At 41.8% G+C, this 23577-nt stretch overlaps 2 protein-coding genes across 6 annotated transcripts in view; one reads left to right on the forward strand and one right to left on the reverse strand.

Moving 5' to 3' along the window:
• The window catches only part of vcpip1 (valosin containing protein (p97)/p47 complex interacting protein 1), a 33875-nt gene extending 21887 nt beyond the window's left edge, over positions 1-11988 (reverse strand). For all 3 annotated transcript variants that reach the window (XM_078398100.1, XM_078398099.1, XM_078398098.1), the window contains exon 1: positions 9136-11988. In XM_078398100.1, coding sequence (XP_078254226.1) covers positions 9136-11743 — 2608 coding nt within the window. In that variant the 5' untranslated portion in view covers positions 11744-11988. The remainder of the gene's footprint in view (positions 1-9135) is intronic.
• Positions 11989-12129: 141 nt separating this feature from the next.
• The window catches only part of sgk3 (serum/glucocorticoid regulated kinase family member 3), an 85944-nt gene continuing 74496 nt past the window's right edge, over positions 12130-23577 (forward strand). The window contains exon 1 of one of the 3 annotated variants that reach the window (XM_078398101.1): positions 12130-12226. The gene's annotated coding sequence lies outside the window, so the exon portion shown is untranslated. Of the gene's footprint in view, positions 12244-18041; positions 18062-23577 lie in introns of those variants that run through there. The other 2 variants (XM_078398108.1, XM_078398110.1) reach the window with 2 other exon arrangements.

Consider the following 23577-nt stretch of genomic DNA (forward strand, 5'->3'; position numbering starts at 1 on the left):
CCTTTATTTGTCTAATGAACTAGTAAGTTTACGAAAGAGAAAGAGATTAATAAAGATATATAATAATTTTTATGTAGGGGTTCCCTGAGACATGAAAATGATTTCAAGGGTTCCGCAAGGGTAAAAAGGTTGAGAAACACTGGCTATGGAATATGCATTTATGCATGCACTGACTAAACAAGATCAAACACATAAGGAAACTTTCTGCCATCACCAATGCTGTCCTTAAACTAAACAGCATTATCATGTTGCTACAATATATTTAATACGTGCAACAGGTTTCCAGTGCATGGAAGGCCAATGTTATAAATTTTCCTAGCACCTAACATTCTTCATTCCCCCAAATTTACCTTCTGATTCCGAGCCAATCATCCCAACAAACTCAGCCGCAAAGCCATGAGGCAAGGCTATGAATGTCAACAGGACCTTGAATGGCCTGACGCGGGTCAATGGGTAGATTAGAATGAGTACAAAGCTCCTTTGAAACATTTTACAAATGACAAAACTGCACCCCACGACTGCCATTCTGTACCCCACGACTGTACCCCACGACTGTCAAGATTTCTCAGAAATATTTTAAAACCATTTTTAAAACTATTTAAAATTACAAACAATATACAAAAATCTCTAATAAAAGCATAAAATCAAACAAAAAGAATTTTAAAACAAATGCTGCTGCTCAAATTATACTTTGCCAAAGCTCTACAATCCCAAAAAGAATGGGCTCACTTATCCTATGGAGAGCAATAGCAGAATGATATTGGGAAACAATTGACATAACATAATTAACATGCTGACCATGCAACGTCACCAGGACAACAGACCTTCATGGTCAGATCAAGATCCCTGCACTTATAACAACTGGGACACGAAAATGGCACCAAACTGGCGACGTTGTACACTGACTCGGTGTACTACTGCAATACACTTGTACTGTATCTGAGATGCTAATCTAACATATATCCAAGTACTTATGTATAAATGATATGTACTGAAATTCAAAAATGAATTTCACTGTACCATGAAACACGTGACAAAGAAAGTATAAAGTAAAGTACCATCTCCAATCAGGGGTCACAGTCTAAGAATAAGGGGTAGGCCATTTAGGACAGATGAGGAAATATATTTTCACCCAGAGAGTTGTGAATCTGTGGAATTCTCTGCCACAGAAGGCAGTGGAGGCTAATTCACTGGATATTTTCAAGAAATAGTTTTATTCAGCTCTTAGACCTAACGGAATCAAGGGATATGGGGAAAAAGCAGGGGGTTCTGATTTTAGATGATCAGCTATGATCATATTGAATGGCGGTGCTGGCTCGAAGGGCCGAATGGCCTACACCTGCAACTATTTTCCATGTTTCTAAAAGGTGGAGGATTCAAATCCCACTCTAATAACTCGAGTACAGATGCTGGACTGACATTTCAGCACAGCATCAAAGAGGTGCTGTTCTTCTGGAGTCTTGTTTTTTAAAAATACAACCCCACACGAAGCACAGGCATTCAGGGTAAATAGCTTCCAATGCTACATGATTCTACAAATTTAATAAATATTCCCTCATTATTTTAAGTTACTTCTTAAGTCATATTCTTTTTAATGTTTCTATGAAGAAACCATGTCTGTAGGCCTTGATACAGTGGCACAAATCCAATTGTTGGGAGTCTCTCAAACACAGAGTCAGGCAATGAGGCACCGCAAAACCTCCATGGCAATCAGGTATAATGTTGAGGCTCCATCCACAGAAAACCCTGACAGTATTTGATGAAAGCAGGAATGGACTCGGCGTGGGGGTACTGCTGTGAGGGAGGTGGGGGGGGGGGACAATGGACAATGGTGGGGGGGGGGGGGAGAAAGGACAATGGGGACCCGGCGTGGGCAAACTGTTGGGGGGGGGGGGTGACAAAAGGGGGAGCCGACGTGCTTTGTAACTTTGTCAGCGCCAAAGGTGGCTGCTATTTGTATACACTGGTTACACAAGCATAGAATCTCACTGTGCCGAGTCACATGTGACAATAAAGTATTCCTATGATAAGTCCACATTGACTTGCGCAATAGAGCAGATGTCCAACTTGGGCCAGACAAGCTCATGACATACTTAAGGCTCTGGTTGCCTGTGACTCGCTATTATGCCATCAAACACAGCAATAAATAAATTACAGGAGCATAACAATCATCTAAGGGGCAAAGAGGGGAGAAGAGTTTTGGATGATTGAAAGAACTTTCTCAGTCTGTTTCTGACCCAATGAGAATACCAGCATTGTTGCACTTACCTCTCAGTAAGGAGTTGTCATTTCATCCAGAGGTTTAAAGCAGCAATAGAAAAATTATGTTCACCATTTCCAGATAAACTAGTCCAATGCAGAATGGCCAATTTTAACGAAATGATAACAGGTTTGGTCGAGGTGAACTATGACCAAAGCTTGTCAGGTAATTGAACGATGAGAGGTGTTTAAAATAGAGATGTCTGGGTATATTGTCACAAGGAAGAAAGGCAATGAAATTAAAAGCAATGCTGGATGGATACCAAAAAGGATGGCAACTAAAATGAATCAGAAGATGGCAAAAGACACTAACATAGGCAAACCCACTAATTTCAGGAAGATCAGAGGAGAAGCAAAAATAAAATAAATGGGGGAAAAAGAGAGAGCACGAGAAAAAACTGGCAGCAATTATAAAATGGAATCTAAAAGTAGCCTACAGGGTTGTGAACAGGAAAATAGTTGCGAGAAAAGTTTGGGCTGAAAACAGATCAAAAATGAAATTTAAACATGGAGGTAGAGGACATGGCTGGTCTTTACCAAAGAAGAAATATGGAGTCTGCTCAAACATAGAAACATAGAAAATAGGTGCAGGAGTAGGCCATTCGGCCCTTCGAGCCTGCATCGCCATTCAATATGATCATGGCTGATTATCCAGCTCAGTAGCCTGTACCTGCCTTCTCTCCATAACCCTTGATCCCTTTAGCAAAAAGGGCCACAAATACCTACTATATTACTTCAATAGGGAGCATCTCTGGAGAGAAGGAATGGGTGACGTTTCAGGTCGAGACCCTTAGTCTGAAGAAGAGTCTTGATCCGAAACGGCACCCATTCCTTCTCTCCAGAGATGCTGCCTGTGAGTTACTCCAACTTTTGTGCCTATCTTCGGTTTAAACCAGTATCTGCAGTTCTTTCCTACATATTACTTCCATCTTTTGGTCTCCAAATTTGAGGAAGGATATTCTTGCTATTGAGGGCATGCAGCGTAGGTTTACTAGGTTAATTTCCAGAATGGCGGGACTGTCATATGTTGAAAGACTGGAGCAACTTGGCTTGTATGCACTGGAATTTAGAAGGATGAGAGGGAATCTTATCGAAACATATAAGATTATTAAGGACACGTTAGAGGCAGGAAACATGTTCCCAATTTTGGGGGAGTCCAGAACAAGGGGCCACAGTTTAAGAATAAGGGGTAGGCCATTTAGAACGGAGACGAGGAAAAACTTTTTCAGTCAGAGAGTTGTAAATCTGTGGAATTCTCTGCCTCAGAAGGCAGTGGAGGCCAATTCTCTGAATGTATTCGAGAGAGAGCTTGATAGAGCTCTTAAGGATAGCAGAGTCAAGGTGTATGGGGAGAAGGCAGGAACGGGGTACTGATTGAGAATCATCAGCCATGATCACATTCAATGGTGGTGCTGGCTTGAAGGGCCGAATGGCCTACTTCTGCACCTATTGTCTATAATTTCTTGAAGACAACAAGACCAAGACCTAAACTCTTCTATAAATGCCCTTCTTAAATGCTAATTATTTTGCCGTAAATTTTCTAATATTTCATTCCTTAGGCAAATGTTCATTTTCTTGATTGTGCTTCTGATGTGCTTCATTTCATTTGCTCAGTTGCCTAAGTGCAACTTTCAAGTTCCTGTCTACACTGTATTTTCTCTATTTTTTTTCTTCAGTTTTCCATTTTGGAAAAATAATTAACTACCTGTATATAGAATTCTGCTACTTCCTCCCCCCACAGTGTTTGGCCGACATTCATAATTTCAGTCCTCCTATATTGCCTGTCAAATGGAAACCATAATTTAACATACAAAATTGATATCTGTAATTCCTTTTTTGGGGAAAGCAGGAGACAAATACATAACAAAACCCACAAATCCATAGAAACATAGAAAATAGGTGCAGGAGGAGGCCATTTGGCCCTTCGAGCCAGTACCGCCATTCATTGTGATTATGGCTGATCATCCACAATCAGTATCCTGTGCCTGCCATCTCCCCATATCCCTTGATTCCATTAGCCCCTGGAGCACTATCTAACTCTCCCTTAAATCCATCCGGTGATCTGGCCTCCACTGCCCTCTGTGGCAGAGAATTCCATAAATTCACATCTCTCTGGGTGAAAAGTTCCTTCTCACCTCAGTTTGAATTGGCCTCCCCTTTATTCTAAGACGGTGGCCCCTGGACGGTTCTGGACTCCAACACTGGGAACATTTTTCCTGCATCTAGCTTTTCCAGTCCTTTTATAATTTTATATGTCTCTATAAGATCCCCTCTCATCCTTCTAAACTCCAGTGAATACAAGCCTAGTCTTTTCAATCTTTCCTCATATGACAGTTCCACAATCCCAGGGATCAATCCCGTGAACCTACACTGCACTGCCTCAATTACAAAGATGTCCTTCCTCAAATTAGGAGACCAAAACTGTACACAATACTCCAGATGTGGTCTTACCAGGGCCCTATACAACTACAGAGGAACCTCTTTACTCCTATACTGAAATCCTCTCGTTATGAAGACCAACATGCCATTAGCTTTCTTCACTACCTACTGTACCTGCACGCCAACTTTCAGTGACTGGTGTACAAGGACACCCAGGTCTCGCTGCACTTCCCCCTTACCTAACCTGACACCCATTCCTTCCCTCCCGAGATGCTGCCTGACCTGCTGAGTTACTCCAACATTTTGTGAATAAATCGATTTGTACCAGCATCTGCAGTTATTTTCTTATACCATTGAGATAATAATCTGCCTCCTTGTTTTTGCCGCCAAAGTGGATAACCTCACATTTATCTACATTATATTGCATCTGCCATGCATCTGCCCACTCACTCAACCTATCCAGGTCAACCTGCAACCTCCTAACATCCTCTTCGCAGTTCACACTGCCACCCAGCTTTGTGTCATCTGCAAACTTGCTAGTGTTACTTCTAATTCCTTCATCCAAATCATTAATATATATGGTGAACAGTTGCGGCCCCAACACCGAGCCTTGCGGCACTCCACTCGCCACTGCCTGCCATTCTGAAAAGTACCCATTTACTCCTACTCTTTGCTTCCTGTCTGCCAACCAATTCTCTATCCATGTCAACACTCTACCCCCAATACCATGTGCTCTAATTTTGCTCACCAATCTCCCGTGTGGGACCTTATCAAAGGCTTTCTGAAAGTCTAGATACACTACATCCACTGGCTCCACTTCATCCATTTTACTTGTCACATCCTCAAAAAATTCGAGAAGATTAGTCAAGCATGATTTCCCTTTCATAAATCCATGCTGACTTGGACTTATCCTTTTACTGCTATCCAAATGCACCGTTATTACCTCTTTAATAATTGACTCCAGCATTTTCCCCACCACCGATGTCAGGCTAACTGGTCTGTAATTCCCCGTTTTCTCTCTCGCTCCTTTCTTGAAAACTGGGAGAACATTAGCTATCCTCCAATCCACAGGAACTGATCCTGAATCTATTGAACATTGGGAAAATGATCACCAATGCGTCCACTATTTCTAGAGTCACCTCCCTGAGTACCCTGGAATGCAGACCATCAGGCCCTGGGGATTTATCAACCTTCAGTCCCATCAGTCTACCCAATACTATTTCTCGCCTAATGAAAATTTCTTTCAGTTCCTCTATCCCTCTAGATCCTCTGTCCTCTAGTACATCTAGGAGATTGTTTGTGTCTTCCTTAGTGAACACAGATCCAAATTACCTGTTCAACTCCTCTGCCATTTCCTTGTTACCCATAATAATTTCACCCGTGTCTGCCTTCGAGGGACCCACATTTGTTGCTGCTAATCTTTTTCTCTTAACATTTCTAAAGAAGCTTTTACAGTCCTTTATATTCTTGGCTAGCTTCCCCTCGTACTTCATCTTTTCAGCCCATATTGCCCATTTTGTTACCTTCTGTTGTCCTTTGAAAGTTTCCCAATCCTCTGGCTTCCTGCTACTCTTTGCTGTGTTAACATCTTTTCTTTTAGTTTTATTCCATCCCTAACTTCCCTTGTCAGCCACGGTTGCCTCCTACTCCCCTTAGAATCTTTCTTCTGCTTTGGAATGAAATGATCCTGCATCTTCCAGATTATGCCCAGAAATTCCTGCCATTGCTGTTCCACCGTCATTCCTGCTAGGATCCCTTTCCAGTCAACCTTGGCCAGCTCCTCTCTCATGCCTTCATAGTCCCCTTTGTTCAACTACAATACTGACACTTTTGATTTAACCTTCTCCCTCTCATAATTATGAATAAAATGACCGCTGACAATGTGGCAAATCTTTGTGACTATATTTTAAAACTGAGAAACATTCTGTAGCAAGAAATATTTTAACTGCAGCATTGGACTCCGTAATGGCCTAGTGAGTAAAAAAATTATGCAATTTTGCACTGAAACAATTGCAACAAAGGATCCAAAGTCTGATTAATAATAAAATTTCCCTACTTGTGGGGACAGCATTACAGGCCTAGATTCCTATTCCTGGCTACTATTCAGAAACCTCAGACCTGCACCCATATAAAAGAGGTGGAAAAGAGCAACAAATTTAAATGTTTAAGTTTTGTTGTGTAATAGTTTGTGTAAGTTTAATTAAACTTGTGGGTGAGCCATAACAGAAAATACAATTTCTGTAGCTGGCACATAACCACATGAATGAACTTAAAGTCGTAATTATTTGTTGAGATCAGAAGGAAACTAAACTCTGACACTGTTTTTTAGTCTGAAAATACTAAATGTGCCAAGCCATTGTCACCCAATTTCATGCAAAATGGACAAAATTCTCGACAAAAGACAAAGTGCTGGAGGAATTCAGCAGGTCAGGAAGCATCTGTCAAGTGAAATGGGCCTGACTTCTAATGCCAAAATACATGTCTAGTTATTCTAATCCAGAGACCTAACAAAATGCCTGCCTGTATTACTGATATAATTGAATTTTGAAGGATTGTTTACATAAAACAACAAAGATTAACAGATTTAGTTCATTAACATTACAGGTAAAAAAGTACCAGTAATAGAACAGCTATTAATGGTGTCCAGTTCTCAATATTGCATTTACAAAACATATAAATAAAGTTTACTTTGAGAGACTATAAATGGAATTGAATAAATAAAACAATCAAATCTTCGGCAATTATTGTTCTATCCTACTACTAACAAAGTTAATTTTACATGAAAGTTATGTAAAATGCCCACAAATAAGTTTTGGAAATCTTCAAAAGAAATGTAATTGTGGCTCCGAGATGTTACAATCGAGATGTCCCACTTCTTTAGAGAACGGAGGTTCCCCTCTTCCATCATAGATGGGTCCCCTCTTCCATCATAGATGGGTCCCCTCGGCATCCCGCAGCTCCACTCTTGCTCTCCCTCCCCAGTCACAACAGGGAAGGAGCACACCCCCCCCCCGTCCCGCCCCGCCCCGCCCCGCCCTCACCCTTAGCATAAAGCACATAATCCTCCGATATTTTCGCCATCTCCAACTGGATCCCACCACTACCCATATCTTCCCATCTCCACCCCGTCCACTTTCTGCAGAGACTGTTCCTACCGCAATTCCCTGGTTAACTCATCACTTCCCACCCAAACCACTTTCCCTTTCAACCGCAGGAGAAGCAACATCCCTCCCTATACCTCCTCCCTCGACTCCGTCCCAGGACCTCGACAGTCGTTTCAGGCGAGGTGGAGGTTCACTTGCACCTACTCCAACCTCATCTACTGTATCCGCTGTTCCAGTTGTGGACTCCAATATATCAGCGAGACCAAGCTCAGTCTCAGCGATTGTTTCACTGAACACCTCCGCTCAGTCCACCTAGGCCTAAGCGATCTCCCGGTTGCTGAACACTTTAACTCCTCCTCCCATTCCCATATTGACCTTTCTGTCCTGGGCCTCCTCCACTGTCAAAGTGAGGCCCAATGCAAATTGGAGGAACAGCACCTCATATTTCGCTTTGGCAGTTTACACCCAGCCGTATGAATTTCGGTTTCTCTAATTTCAAGTAACTGTTGCCTTTCCTTTCTCTCCATCCATCCCCCACCCTAGTTCTCCGACTAGTTTCACTGTCCTGATTAATTTCACTGATTGTATGCCTCCTTGTCACCTTCCCCTCAGATAACCAAGAACCATTCCTTATTTTCCTCTGCTTTGATCTCTCGTTTTCGCACCAAACCCGCCATATCTCAAGACTCCCCCTCCTGACTCTTAGTCTGAAGAACGGTCTTGACCCGAAACGCAGAGTCCTTCTGTCCCGCTGAGTTACTCCAACATCTTGTGTCTATTTTTTCGTGTATACTAGCATCTGCAGTTGCTTCCGGCATGCAATTGTGGCTTTAATGCATTTCAGTTGATCTTCTGTCCTCATTGGCAAATGATGGTCGTGTATTTGAGCCGGCAATGAATTTAATCAAATACAAACAACCCAGATATATTAAACTCCAGAATCTGTCCCTTACTCTATCAACAAGCTTCAAATGTCAATATTTTCCAATATGGTCAAAATGCTGCAATACTATTATGCTGTCTGTTCTTCCATCCTGATGCTTTGCACATAACATAATTTAATTAGATCAAATAACTAAGATTAATTAATTTGCAGGCTTCACCACATCATGGCAGTGATTGCCAAAAGTGAACTAGCTTCACTCATGCTAAATATACACAGTTAAATAGTGTTGCAGCCCTGCAGCAAATCTATTTCAACTCTTAAAATTAATGTGGATTGTACATGGACCAGGAGGCGTTTCAGGAAGTAAATCAAAGGAAACCAGTAAGAAATATATTAGTATATATTTCCTAGCATTTACTTCAAATTTCTATTTTTGTTTCCTTTTTCATGGTAACTATTAATTCTACACCACAATGATAAATTGATATGAAAAAGATAACCTCTCACCCATTAAAGTTGCAAGAAGACAGAGGGATGACATTTCAAGATCAATGTGGTCTTGCACTTCCTTAACAGATACTTGACCAGATGCTTCATCTTCTTCAGCTTTCCAGGAACAAGCCACAGATGTTGAAGAAGCAGGCAGAGATTCCTTGTTGTCCTTCATAATCTCCACTGATACACGATCACCATGTTGTAGGGGCAAAGCTTCGTTCTCAAATCCCACCTTGGGAGGATGCAGTTCCTTTGGAGGAAAGCCATACCGTATGCATTGCAAATGTGGAGGAAGCTTAAATTCTTTTGCTATACTTTCTTGAAATTCAGAAAAAGTTACTGATACTTGAAGAGTTAGTGTTGCCTGTCTCCCATCATTAGTGGTTACTCTAATCTTTTTCTCCTTTGTAGGTAATGGTGAGAAAGGGGACTTAGTGGGAGTAACTGGGGCAGATGATGAACCATTTTTCACAATTCCATGAACAGATGGCTGGCCTGGTCCTTTCAGATCCTGGCGTAATTTGTCAGTTTTTCGCTTTTGCGAAAGTGCTGCATGGTCACTAATATTCTGCTGAATACCTCGTTCAGTTTTACTCATGTTCAATTCTTCTTTGTGCAGAGTCTTTGATTTCTGACCCATTAAAATAATTTTGGTAGGCAAATGCGGTTCTGAGGTTGGTTCATCTTGCAAGTCTCCAACTCTATGACTATGTGCACCTTCTACTGTGACAGGTGTATATTCATCAGGATTCTTTTTGGCTGTATGGTGCAATATTGTGTTAACAACTTTCTGAATCAAAATTTCACTTCCAAATTCACCTGGAAAATGTTTGGTGACAAGCTTCATAGCAACATCATAAACATTGCTGTTTAGAGACACTTCACTTTCATACTGAAACCAATACACAGTTTCTCGCACCACCCTTCCACTCCATTCCAAAGTTATTGGAAATGCTTCAGGTAAGTTATCGTATTCCTTTTCTTCCCAGTAATGCTTGTAACCACAACCACATTTGCCTCCAGCAGATCTACAGTTCGTTCGATCTCCATCTATATACACAACTGAACCATCTCCTTTAACATGGCGCATCGATGTACCATGACACCAGTTGCAAGATGTTAAGTGACTCAAATTATAATCTGGAACCAGTACATCATCTTTTGGGTCATAGGAACAGACAAGATGGTTAACAGGAAAGCTGTAATTTTTGTCTGGCTTCAGTTGACCATGCGTGCTTGCAGCTAAATTGTATAGCTTTCCTCCTGGAACCAACCATTCTGTCGGCACGTGAAGCTCTGAAAGAGCACCGCAAATCAAACATTTCTGCAAACGATTTTCAGTTACAGCTTTCTTTGCAGCTTCAGTTACATCTTCAGGTTGTATTCCAATTACCCCTGTCCTTCTGTATATATACTGATGCACGTCTGCTACCAGTGAAGGGTGGATGTCATGCTTCTTCAAGAAAATTTCTTCCATTGCAGCAACTAATCTCTGCAAGTATTTATCTTGCAAACTTCGGTCGCCTCCTAATGTACAACTGTCATCTTTAAACAGAATGTAGTTTCGAATAAGCTCTTGTGGAACACCCCAGGCTTTAGGCAATAGTTTCAAAGGAAGCATAGGTAAATGGCCTCTTTTAATTCCAACCAAAGGTATATAGTGGTTGCGTCCTAAACTGCTCCAAGCAATACAAATAGGTTTATTAAGCTGTCCATCCTTTCCCTGACATTTTTCTACAGGAACTAATCCTGGAAGAAAAGTAGCCGAATAATCTCCACAACTTCTCATTCCACTCAGGGAATCTAATAAAATAATTGGGCGATGTAATACATTTGCTAAACCAAATATATGGATGTTACGTAGACCCAAAGGAACTCCTTCAGGAGGTATAAACAAAGGATCACATTCGTTAATGATATCCTCCCATTCTGCTGCATCAATGAAGTCATGGAACAATGCTTTATAACGATCCAGGTTTATCTTAAAGTGCTGTTTGAGATTTTCACGCAAGGCATGCCAAAAAAGCTCTCTACCCACCAAGGCCCGAGACACAGCATGAACTAAACAATGGCCATCACCATCAACATGAACAGGAATTAAACATTCTTGATTACTATTTGCCTTCTTGATTTCCTCTAGGGTATCATGGAGGTATAACAAACTCCCTGAGCGATCTTTACCATAGCCCATAGTTCCAATGTGCTCTGGATCAATAAGGAAAGCCCTGTCACCCAACAAGGCACAATCAAACATTTCCCCTTGGTTCATCTCTCTCAGTAGCTTGGCCTTCCCAGTTTGCTTATCCATGCCATACCGGGTGAGGATGGGAGACAGCAGCTTACAGTGGTAGTTGGACAACCCCATTACTTTCACCATTTCCGTGCCCTTTTTGGGGGCCGTGACTCCCAGCAGAGCATTCCTCAGCAGGTTATGCAGCACCACGTCAGGGTCGGTGACTTCCTCTACCTTGAGCAGATTTCTTTGTTCATGGCGCTGGCCGCATTCGGTGCATTCTATACTGACTCCATAGGCTGGGAAAAACAGCCGAGCCTGGCATTTAGGATCCGGACACGTACCCGATAGAATACGTCTGTCTTTTTTCTTGGAACCCTGTAGCATTGTCTCATTTATTAATCCAGGTTACAATGAAATCGGTCCATATATATATATATATATTTTGTAATCGCCACAGCTCACAGTGTCATGGTCAGTCGACAAACAAGACAGGCCGTTTCTGTCAGTGATGTTCTTCACTGGGAGGCGAAACACGGAAGTGTTCGGCTTCTTTCTTTCTCCCTGCACTCAGTTTCCGTTATCAAACGAAACGAAACAAGTCTCCTTTATTGAAGCCAAGAAGAGACAGCGGCGAGTGGGGGGTCTGGTATCGAGTGCGCTTGCGTCAGGGGGCGCGGTGGCTGACGGATATTGTAGTTTGCTTTACCGCCCCACTGCCTTTGGCAATACGCATAAAATGGAGGATGACGAACTACAACTCCCGGAGGACATCGCGCCGACCACAAGACCGGCCAACCAGACCTGCAATGGACCCCAACTTTATTTCATTTTATCGTCTATCGAGCTGGACACTCGGACAAGCGAAAGGTGTGTTGAGAGGAGAGGTGATGGTTATTGTTATGTTCTGGATTTTTTTTTGTATGTTGATTTTTTTTAAAAATCAGCTCTGGTAGTAACTGTGCTGTGCTGCTCCTGATCATGTGACTTGATGGCCCAGTGGAAATTATTTATATATTTTTTAACCCCCCCCCCCTCCCTCCCTTTCCTTCCTTCCCGCCCGAGAAGTTCCACTTTGGGACACGATGCGCTCCGTTTGCATCACTGTGGCCTTTCAAATGTGTTTTTTTCCTCTTGGCGGCGAGGCCGTGAACGCGCTGGTTCGGCCGTGAACGCGCTGGTTCGGCCGTTTAGAACAAGCTGGCGGCCCGCCGGCTGCGTGGTTACTAAGGAACATCGATGCCTTAGTTACCCGCCATTGTCCTGCTTTGATGATGTTTAACTTTTTTTTCCTCTTATAACCGGCGTGCCTGCGAAATAATAGCCGGTGGTAATCACAAGTGACTGCTTTCTGCTGCGATTGGTGGTAACGACTTGGTACCGTCGGTTGTCTGTGCCTTATAAACACACAGGTAGATCTACCAACAAAACGTCGAGTGTAGGCAGGAACGGCAGATGCTGGTTTACACCAAAGACAGACGCAAAATGCTGAACACCACATCCCTTCACTCCAGAGATGCTGCCTGTCCCGCTGAGTTACTCTAGCATTTTGTGCCTATCAACAAATCGTCCACAAAGAACCTCAAATGCTGGTTTACCAAAGAAAGACGCAGAGTGCTGGAGTGACTCAGCGGAGTCAGGCAGCATTGGGAAAACATGGACAGGTGACCTTTCTGGTCAGGACCCTTCTCCAGCATTTTATGTTTATCTTTAACAAAACGCTAAAGGCAGTCAACTCAAATATAGTAGAGGCTGGAGCAAAAATGTACCAAATATTACATCATTCAATTCTTAAAGGTATATTCACACTTGTATTTCTGTGGAACATCATGTCTGTGTTGGCTCACAGCAGAACCATTTTGCCCCTAAGGTTCTCCCCCATCTCAAATAAACTACCATTGAACCCATAAGTTTCTTCCCATTTATATTCTTCCCCATTCCCAATAATTCTATCACATACCGACACAAGACAATTTGGAATGGCCCGTTAGCCCATGAATCTGCCCATAGAGCTATACAACACTGAAACAGGTCCTTTGGCCCACCTTGTCTATGCTTGACTAGTTGTCATAACATTTATACTCCATACCCTTTTATACTCCATATCCGTCCCAAATTAAAGCAAGCATGCCAAACACCTTCTTTACCACTCTGTCCCCTGACTCGCTACTTTCAGAGAACCATTGTTAACTACACCGTTAGTAAATCTAGGGAGGGCACTGACCCTTACGGCCAATACTGGTCAGAGGCCCCCCCCCCCCCCCCCCTTCAGAAAATCAACCCTCCACAACTACCTTTTGACTCCTTTCAAGCCAATTTTGAATCCATTTGCTTAGCTCACCATGGATTCCATGTGATCTGACATTCCGGCCAAACCAACCGTGCAGGACCTTGTCAAAGGTCTTGACAACGTCCACTGCCTTGCCCTCATTATCTCTTCAAAAACTCTTTGTGTGGCATGATTTGCCATGCACAAAGCTATGCTGACGATCCCTAATCAGTCCATGAAAAGCACAAAGTGCTGGAGTAACTCAGCGGATCAGGCAGCATCAGTGAAGATGAACAAGAATTCAATAATAAGAATAAAAATTCCTTCCAACAACTCTCCCATCACTGATGTGTAGGGAAAAAACTGCAGGATGAGGTGTTCCATACCAGGGCATCGGAGATGTCCTCGTTCTTTCGGAAACGCGGGTTCCCCTCTTCCATTTTAGATGAGGCTCTCACTAGGGTCTCCACAATATCCCGCAGGTCCACTCTTGCTCCCCCTCTCCCCATTCGTAACAAGGACAGAGTCCCCCTTGTCCTCACTTTCCACTCCATCAGCCGTCGCATACAACATATTAAACTCCAACATTTTCGCCACCTCCAACGGGATCGCACCACTGGCCACATCTTCCCAACTCCACTCCTTTCTGCGTTCCGCAAAGACCGTTCCCTCTGAAACTCCCTGGTCCACTCGTCCCTTCCCATCGAAACCACCCCCTCCCCAGGTACTTTCCCCTGCAACCGCAAGAGATGCAACATTTGTCCCTTTACCTCCCCACTCGACTCCATCCAAGGACCCAAACAGTCTTTCCAGGTGAGGCAGTGGTTCACCTGCACCTCCTCCAACCTCATCTACTGCATCCGCTGTTCCAGGTGTCAACTTCTCTACATTGGCAGGACCAAGCGCAGGCTCGGCGATCGTTTCGCTGAACACCTCTGCTCTGTCCGTCTTAACATACCTGATCTCCCGGAGGCTCAGCACTTCAACTCCCCCTCCCATTCCCAATCTGACCTTTCTGTCCTGGGCCTCCTCCATTGTCAGAGTGAGGCCCAACGCAAATTGGAGGAACAGCACCTCATATTTTGCTTGGGTAGTTTACACCCCAGCGGTATGAACATTGACTTCTCTAACTTCAGATAATCCCTGCTTTGCCTCTCTATCCCCTCCCCCTTCCCAGTTCTTCCACTAGTCTTCCTGTCTCCAACTACATTCTATCTTTGTCCCGCCCCCTCCCCTGATATCAGTCTGAAGAAGGGTCTCGACCTGAAACGTCACCTATTCCTTCTCTCCCGGGATGCTGCCTGACCCGCTGAGTTACTCCAGCATTTTATGTCTACCCTCCCATCACTGATGTCGGGCTTACTGCTCTGTAGTTCCTTGGCTTGTCCTTGCTGCCCTTAAGTAATGGTACAACATTAATTAGCCACCTTCCAGTCTTCCAGAACTTCATCTGTGGTTAATGATTATGCAAGTATCTATGCAAGAACCTCTGTAATTTCCTCCCTAGCTTCCCTTGGGGTCTAAGAATACACTTGGTCAGGCCCTGGGGATTCATCTATCTTAATGTACTTTAAAACCACAAATGTTTCCTCTTTGATACTTCATGTTTATCATGAAGTAAACAGCTGCTATACCTCAAATCCTTAGCTTTCATAATTTTCTCCTTAGTAATAAATAGATGAGAAGTATGAATTTATTATCTCCCCAACTGTTGCAGCCCCGCACAAAGACGGCTATGCTGATTTTTAAGAGGACATATTCTTTCCCTAGAGGATTCCCACCGCTGATTTGTGGTCTGTGTTTACATGCCTGTAAACCTGTAACTTCTGAAATCAGAAAACCTCCATTTCAATGGTCAAGGCCTCTTTTTAAACGTGTGCAGTTTTTTTTCAAGGAGATAAAACGTGTGTATACACAAAAGTTGGCTCCATTATGTGCATAGTGATCATATTCCGCCCCATAACTGGAGACATCACATGATGGTTGTAATGGTTAACACAAGTCACAATGGATCAGGAATGATTCATGACTAAATTTTACATATTTTATATTTCCTCTATTGCTCCAATGATGCTATTTGTGTATTAACTTGTGAAGGGGACTCGCCGTGCTGGCCAAATTTGGTAACATTTTCAAGCAATTGTTAAGCACCCTGAGGAAAGATTAAAGTTCCGTAACATTAGTTGGCTCTTTTGCACCTAGTTTGGCACCTTTTCCCAAACAGATCTCTGAATGTACTTGCGATTCTGAATCCCAGATGGATAACTTTAGGCTGGAAAAATGCACACTAGTTCTGTTTCAGCTGTACATTGTATGTCGTAACTAGCTAAGAATTTAGTTGGGTTCTTTGAACATTGATTCATAACGAGGATTTGAGTACAGGAGCAAAGAAGTCCTTCTGCAGTTGTATAGGGCCCTGGTGAGACCACATCTGGAGTATTGTGTGCAGTTTTGGACTCCTAATTTGAGGAAGGACGTCCTTGCTATTGAGGCAGTGCAGCGTAGGTTCACGAGGTTAATCCCTGGGATGGAGGGACTGTCATATGAGGAAAGTTTGGAAAGACTAGTCTTGTATTTACTGGAGTTTAGAAGGATGAGAGGGGATCTTATAGAGACGTATAAAATTATAAAAGGACTAGACACGCTAGATGCAGGAAGAATGTCTCCAATGTTAGGGGAGTCCAGAACCAGGGGACATAGTCTAAGAATAAAGGGGAGGCCATTTAAAACTGAGGTGAGAAGAAACTTTTTCACCCAGAGAGTTGTGAATTTGTGGAATTTTCTGCCACAGAAGGCAGTGGAGGCCAATTCACTGGATGAATTTAAAAGAGAGTTAGATAGAGCTCTAGGGGCTAGTGGAATCAAGGGATATGGGGAGAAGGCAGGCACAGGTTACTGATTGTGGATAATCAGCCATGGTCACAATGAATGGCGGTGCTGGCTCGAAGGGCCAAATGGCCTCCTCCTGCACCTATTTTCTATGTTTCTACTGTTCATTCCCTACAGCATTGAGGCTTTAATATTGATTGCACGGCCACTTCAGGATCCCTTATGGCATTTTATCCATTACAGATTGGGCTTTACTTTAGGGCTTACTTTGCCCCATATGGTAGCGTTTTATAGAGATATCAATTCTTGTTAATATTAATTGTCAGGTAATTCAGACTCTGAGTCCATGTTCAACTGCCTGTCAGCATGATTCGGATGTGGCTTGTTGGAAGTACTAGTTGTCTCTGTAAACAAACTTGTTCAACTTATTCAAGTTGGGCAAGAGATACTGCTCATCTAAAGAGTTCTTTTTAAGTAGTGGTGTAAGCTGCACATTAATGCAGTTTTATGTGCCTTGGGGAATCATCATTAATGGGTTTGCCCAATTGCAGTCTTGAACCAACACCCTATTCTTTTCTAATTTGCTCCTCCTACAACTCCATCTTAGATTAATAGTGAACCAAGATTTGCCACAAATAAATGGGCTCACTGCCATTTAATGTCAGCCTTGTACTCGACAATGCCACTGTGAGATAGTGAAAATATAATCTGCCACACAGACATGCAGATGTACCCTCTTTTCCCATTAGTTTCAACCCGTATGTAAATGGCCCGTTTTGTAATCATGTATTGTCTTTCTGCTGACCAGCACGCCACAAAAGCTTTTCATTGTACCTCGTACACGTGACAATAAACTAAATGAACCATCTTGATTAATTGGTCACAATCATTTGCAGCTTCCGCTCCATGTTCAGATTTTGCGTGATATGACCCCAAGCATTTGCAGGACTTCCCCAGAATACTCCCACAAAGTGGCACTGCAGTTTTGAATAGAGTTGCACTGAGAATTAGTCATGTAAGTCACAAGCTATTATCAACTAATCCTCAACCATATGATGTGTATCTTGCCCAGACAGCTGTTTAATCAAAACTACAATCTTATAATCACAAAAATGCTGCAGGCCTACATCTACATTAATGAATATCACAATCATTTTGGGGACATGAGTACACCTCCATTGCCACGTACAACCTGTGTTGGTTGCACAGGTGTTTGCCATTTTTTCAGTTCTTGCAATGCATGATATCCTGCCAGTGTGGCTTTTTGTGATCATGTGAGCTAAAGATGTGGTTGCTGCATTATGTCTTTTGCTTGCCAGTGCCTGCACTCCAAAATCACTGCACAAGCAAAACTGTAACATGTTCTTAAAAGTCTTAATCCAGTGGCCTATCTACATTCTACATCAGGCATTAAGTCCTCCATGCTTAATTCTCCCATCAGCCAGTCTTCACACCAAGCAGAGCCTGATTTTAAAAAGCTCTGGAAATTGCATATTTTTGCTATTGTCTATAACCTGACCCTGTATTCATCAACAATTTCCTTAGGTTCCTGGTTGCACGTCACATTTGTCACCAACAACATCAACTTCATCTTCACTTTCGGCCAGGTAACCAAGTTCTTTGTCTTCCTGGGAGCTTGACAATATCATTTGCCCTCAGATGTACTAAGTCGTATTTGTTTCTCATGAGTTGACCAACGTATCTGTTGTGTTCACCATGAGCCATCATCAATGCCCCACTTGGAGATCCCTGTTCTCTATTAACTTCACATTGGATCACTGTCTTGCTGATCTCTCAAGCAGCAAAATCCCAAAACTCAAGCCACCAGATGCTCTTTAGTGCTGCTGCATAATAGAGCAAATAATAAGATAAAAATAACAGGAAAACATATTTTATTGAAGACACCCATGACTCCATTAACAGCAGGGGCTGGTACAATAATGTATCAAACTTCATACCAAGTGGTACACTAATTCCTAAAGTTACAACATGTTCACACTCTGCATTAACAGTGTGAACGAGGGGGCACACAGGTACCGTATCTTTGAGAAAACTCAGTTCTTCACTCTTTGCAGACACAGATTTTATAGTGTTTATAACCAGAGTACCAAACCGTAAAAAAATACTGTATGTTATAAATCTAAAATAAATGCCAGAAATAATTAATAGATTACTAGAAAAGGGTGGACCCGTTGGGCCCAAACCTCCCCTGCATTGGTCTAGCACCATCCCCTCCTGTGGATTGGAGGGTAGCTAATGTTATCCCACTTTTTAAGAAAGGCGGGAGAGAGAAAACGGGAAATTATAGACCAGTTAGTCTGACATCAGTGGTGGGGAAGATGCTGGGGTCAATTATAAAAGACGAAATTGCGGAGCATTTGGATAGCTGTAACAGGATCGTTCCGAGTCAGCATGGATTTACGAAGGGGAAATCATGCTTGACTAATCTTCTGGAATTTTTTGAGGATGTAACTAGGAAAATTGACAGGGGAAAGCTGGTGGATGTGGTGTACTTCGACCTTCAGAAAGCTTTCGACAAGGTCCCACACAAGAGATTAGTGGGCAAAATTGGAGCACGTGGTATTGGTTGGCAGACAGAAAGCAAAGTGTGGGGATAAATGGGTCCCTTTCAGAATGGCAGGCAGTGACTAGTGGGGTACCGCAATGCTTGGTGCTGGGACCACAGCTATTTACAATATACATTAATGACTCGGATGAAGGGATTAAAAGTAACATTCACAAATTTGCAGATGATTCAAAGCTGGGTGGTAGTGTGAACTGTGAGGAAGATGCTATGAGGTTGCAGGGTGACTTGGACAGGTTGTGTGAGTGGACGGATGCATGGCAGATGCAGTTTAATGTGGATAAGTGTGAGGTTATCCACTTTGGTGGTAAGAATAGGAAGGCAGGTTATTATCTGAATGGTGTAAAGTTAGGAAAAGGGGATGTGCAACGAGATCTGGGTGTCCTAGTGCATCAGTGACTGAAAGGAAGCATGCAGCTATAGCAGGCAGTGAAGAAAGCCAATGGAATGTTGGCCTTCATAACAAGAGGAGTTGAGTATAGGAGCAAAGAGGCCCTTCTGCAGTTGTACAGGGCCCTAGTGAGACCGCACCTGGAGTACTGGTGTTCACTTTTGATCTCCAAAATTGAGGAAGGATATTCATGCTATTGAGGGCATGCAGCGTAGGTTTACTCGGTTAATTCCAGGAATGGCGGAACTGTCCTATGTTGAAAGACTGGAGCGGCTAGGTTTGTATACATTGGAATTTAGAAGGATGAGAGGGGATCTTATCGAAACATATGATTATTAAGGGGTTGGACACATTAGAGGCAGGAAACATGTTCCCAATGTTGGGGAAGTCCAGAACCAGGGATCTCAGTTTAAGAGTAAGGGGTAGGCCATTTAGAACGGAGATGAGGAAAAACTTTTTCAGTCAGAGAGTTATAAATCTGTGGAATTCTCTGCCTCAGAAGGCAGTGGAGGCCAATTCTCTGAATGCATTCAAGAGAGAGCTTGATAGAGCTCTTAAGGATAGCGAAGTCAGGGGATATGGGGAGAAGGCAGATACAGGGTACTGATTGAAAATGATCAGCCATGATCACATTGAATGGTGGTGCGGGCTCGAGGGGCCGAATGACCTACTCCTGCACCTATTGTCTATTGTCTCCCCCCTACACCCCCCCCCCACTCCATTCGCCCTCAACCCCCCCTTATCCCCCCCACTCACCCACTCCATCCCCCCCCCTCAACCCCTCTTATCCCCCCGGCCGTTTGCACCATCGCAAAGTCGAAATATCGTAAGTCGAAGCATCGTAAGTAGGGGAGCATCTGTATATGGTCAACGGGCCCTAACTGCGCAGGCGCTGCTGACAGGCAGGGCAAGTGGAAAAGGGATTTATTAAAGTTTAAAAAGTGATTTTTAAAGTTTAAAAAGTGAATAACTTTTAAAATATAACATCCATTTGAACCGCAGGCCAATAGTGAGTAAGGTGGGCCTAAAATTGTTGCGTTATCGTGCACCGTTTTGGCTGTATTTTGCGTACGTACAAATGGACAAACACACAAGATGAGAGTTTTAGTAAAACAAAAATATTTTTAAGTTTTTATATTTCCAAGCCATTTCCTTGTGGCTTAATATTATTTGTGATAAAATGTACCAAAACTGTCTTTGAGGTTCAGAGTCTTTGAAGATCAAGAACTCAGATTTGACGGCAAGATTCATGAGCAGCAACGATCCTTGACTTTCTACACACTTTTGAGATCTGGACTATTTGAACCTGATATTATAATGCACTGGAAAGATTCCAAGCTCTGTCATGGGAAGAGATTACTGTGCTGTCGGAAGAAAAGGTTAATTAATTCAACGGCTTTTTGAAAATGATGTAATATTTCCACTGCCGATCATGACATCTCAAAATGGAAGAACATTCAATTATTGAAAACTTTAAGTTCATGCATCAGGAACACAGTGCATAAAGACTGAAAGAAGTACAGCACCTCGAGTACTCCCTAAGAAGATGAGGAGAAACAAAAAACATATATTTTTCATTTACAATAAAAACACTGAAAGTACGTTAACAAAACCTTACTTGTCTCTTCTGCCTTTCATATGGTGTGAATTTGTCTAATCCATGACAATATCATTCATTCATTTCAAAGTATAATTTATTCCTTTTTATCTTACAGGCCTTACTTCACCTATTATTTATAAAATCATAGAATAGTTATGGACTAGAAGGAAGTAGTTAGATCCTCCAAATGCGGCTGAATTCCAATAGAATGTACAGATACAGAATGGAAATAGGCTCTTCAGCTGACCAAGTCTCCACTGACTGTCAAGCACCTATTTTTACAATAATTCTTTCCTAATTCATTTTATTCTCCAGATTCCTGTGAGATGGAGAGAATTCAAAAGGATAAGAAAACTGACAAGAAATCTATTTGTCCTCCTTTCAAGTCAAATCCATGCTTCCTCCTGAACTTCATGAAACAGAAAATATACTGTAGTTCCGCCCCAGGTTATAACAGTAGGTGGGGTGGGGTTCGTTGCTGAGAACTGTAACTAAAACAGTTTGCAAGTTGGAAATCAGGCTGCAAACCAAATTCCCACATGGTAGAAGATACTTGCAGTTCCACAGTGTCTTTGTTACAAGACTCATCTGCAGCCTTTGACCAGACCATTGTTAAACAGCTCCAACCATCCAGCTGGATTGGATCAGATTCAATTCTTTCCATTCTCTCCTATCTAGTCTAGAGAATCACGAATGTTTCATTGTCATGTGTACTAACAAATGGATCATCTACAATAAAATTCTCACTTGCTGCAGCATAATAGGCCTGTAAACATATAACATGGAGATAATATATAGTAAATAAAAAATCAATAAAGCAAGAACCTCAATACTAACATTACATCTAATGTCCCCAAGAATATACCCACAATGCCTTATTTCTTATTTACATACAGTCCCTCAGCAACACCTATAAACACAACTTAAATTTTCATGTTATGCCTTATAGTGAATGAGTTTGCCTTTCATTCAAACTCCCAGTAAAGACACTATTTTGGTTTGGCCTAAGTAAGAGACTTTCATGTGAGACATTAAAATGAGATTAGTACATTGGTGTAAAATGATATTGGCTTACATGGTCATGATATAGAATTAGTTGTGGTGGAGATAAGAAATAACAAGGAAAATAAGTCACTGGTCGATAAAAAGGACACAAAGTGTTGGAATAACTCAGCTGGTCACGTAGCATCTCAGGAGAACATGAATGAATAGGTGACGTTTCTGGTTGAGTGGTCGGTCTGAAGAAGGGTCTCAACCCAAAAATATCACCTATTTATTTTCTTCAGACATGCTGTCTGACTGAGTTACTCCAGTACTTTGTCTTTTTTGTATACATCAGCATCTGCGGTTCCTTATGTCTCTGTTTTAATGCTCCATTGTGAAATCTCCTCACTAGTAGGAGTTGTTTAAAGGGTTACATTGTAAAATGGAGTATAATTTAAGAAGGGCTTGAAAGAAAGGTATTGCAATTATCATAAATAATGTTAAACTTAAAAAGAATTTGACCAAATCAAATTGGCAAAAATAGCCATAGGGATAGGTTCATAAAGTATATTCTGAATACTGTAGTTTCTTAGAATCATATGAGGAAACATATGATTCTCGATCTGGTCACGTGATGAGACGGCATTCATAAATAATGATCTCATGCTAACGGATCCTGTGGGAAAGAGTGATCATAGTGCGGTAGAATTTCATCTTTAGCTCGAGAGCAAGAAACTTGGCTTATGACATCAGACTTAAAATAAAATAAAGACAATCCCCAAAAACAGGCAAATTAAGCTGATGTTGTTAGAACCAGGGGTCCACAAGTATGGTGGCAGAAACAATTCTCAAAGATTCTCAGAAAGATTCTCAATAAACATATATTGCATTGAGAAATTACAAATCTATTAGAAGGATAATCCATCCATTAAGAAAGTTAAGAATCATTACAAATGGAAAGAAAATGTTTCAAAGTTAGTGGTGGACTACAAGATTGGTTTATTTTTGACATCAGTAACATGTCTGAAAAAAAGAAGAAAAACGATTTTGCCAGTAAGGTAGCAAAAATCTAAAATATTTTAAAGAAGAGAGGAACTATGTTAAAGTAAGTCCCTAAGAGGATGAGATTTGGGAATTAATAAAGGAAAATAAGAAATGTGTATGTACTTCGAACAAATATTCTTTATTTATTGTAAAAGACACCAAAAACTTCCAAATAGTAGTAGAAAATCCAAGAGCAGAAGGGTGGCGCAGTGGTAAAGCTGTTTCCTGAATGCCAAAGACCCGGGTTTGAAAATGCATGAACCCCCATGAGAAGAACAATGAAGAAACTAAAATGAAAATGAACCAAAATAAAAGGCTAATTTATGAGTTGGCTAAGATGCCAAGGATCATGAAAGAAGGGAAATAAGAAATCTAAATTCTTTGGTAATTTAGAAACATAACAACACAAAGGCAATTGTTAAAAATGACATAGAGTCCCAAAAGGAAGGAATTGTAAATTTATTGAGGATAATTAAATGAAAGATAGAACAATTTATTAAATTTTTTGTTACATTTTATT

Source organism: Rhinoraja longicauda, chromosome 4 (assembly GCF_053455715.1).
Source record: "Rhinoraja longicauda isolate Sanriku21f chromosome 4, sRhiLon1.1, whole genome shotgun sequence".
Taxonomy (NCBI): Eukaryota; Metazoa; Chordata; class Chondrichthyes; order Rajiformes; family Arhynchobatidae; genus Rhinoraja; species Rhinoraja longicauda.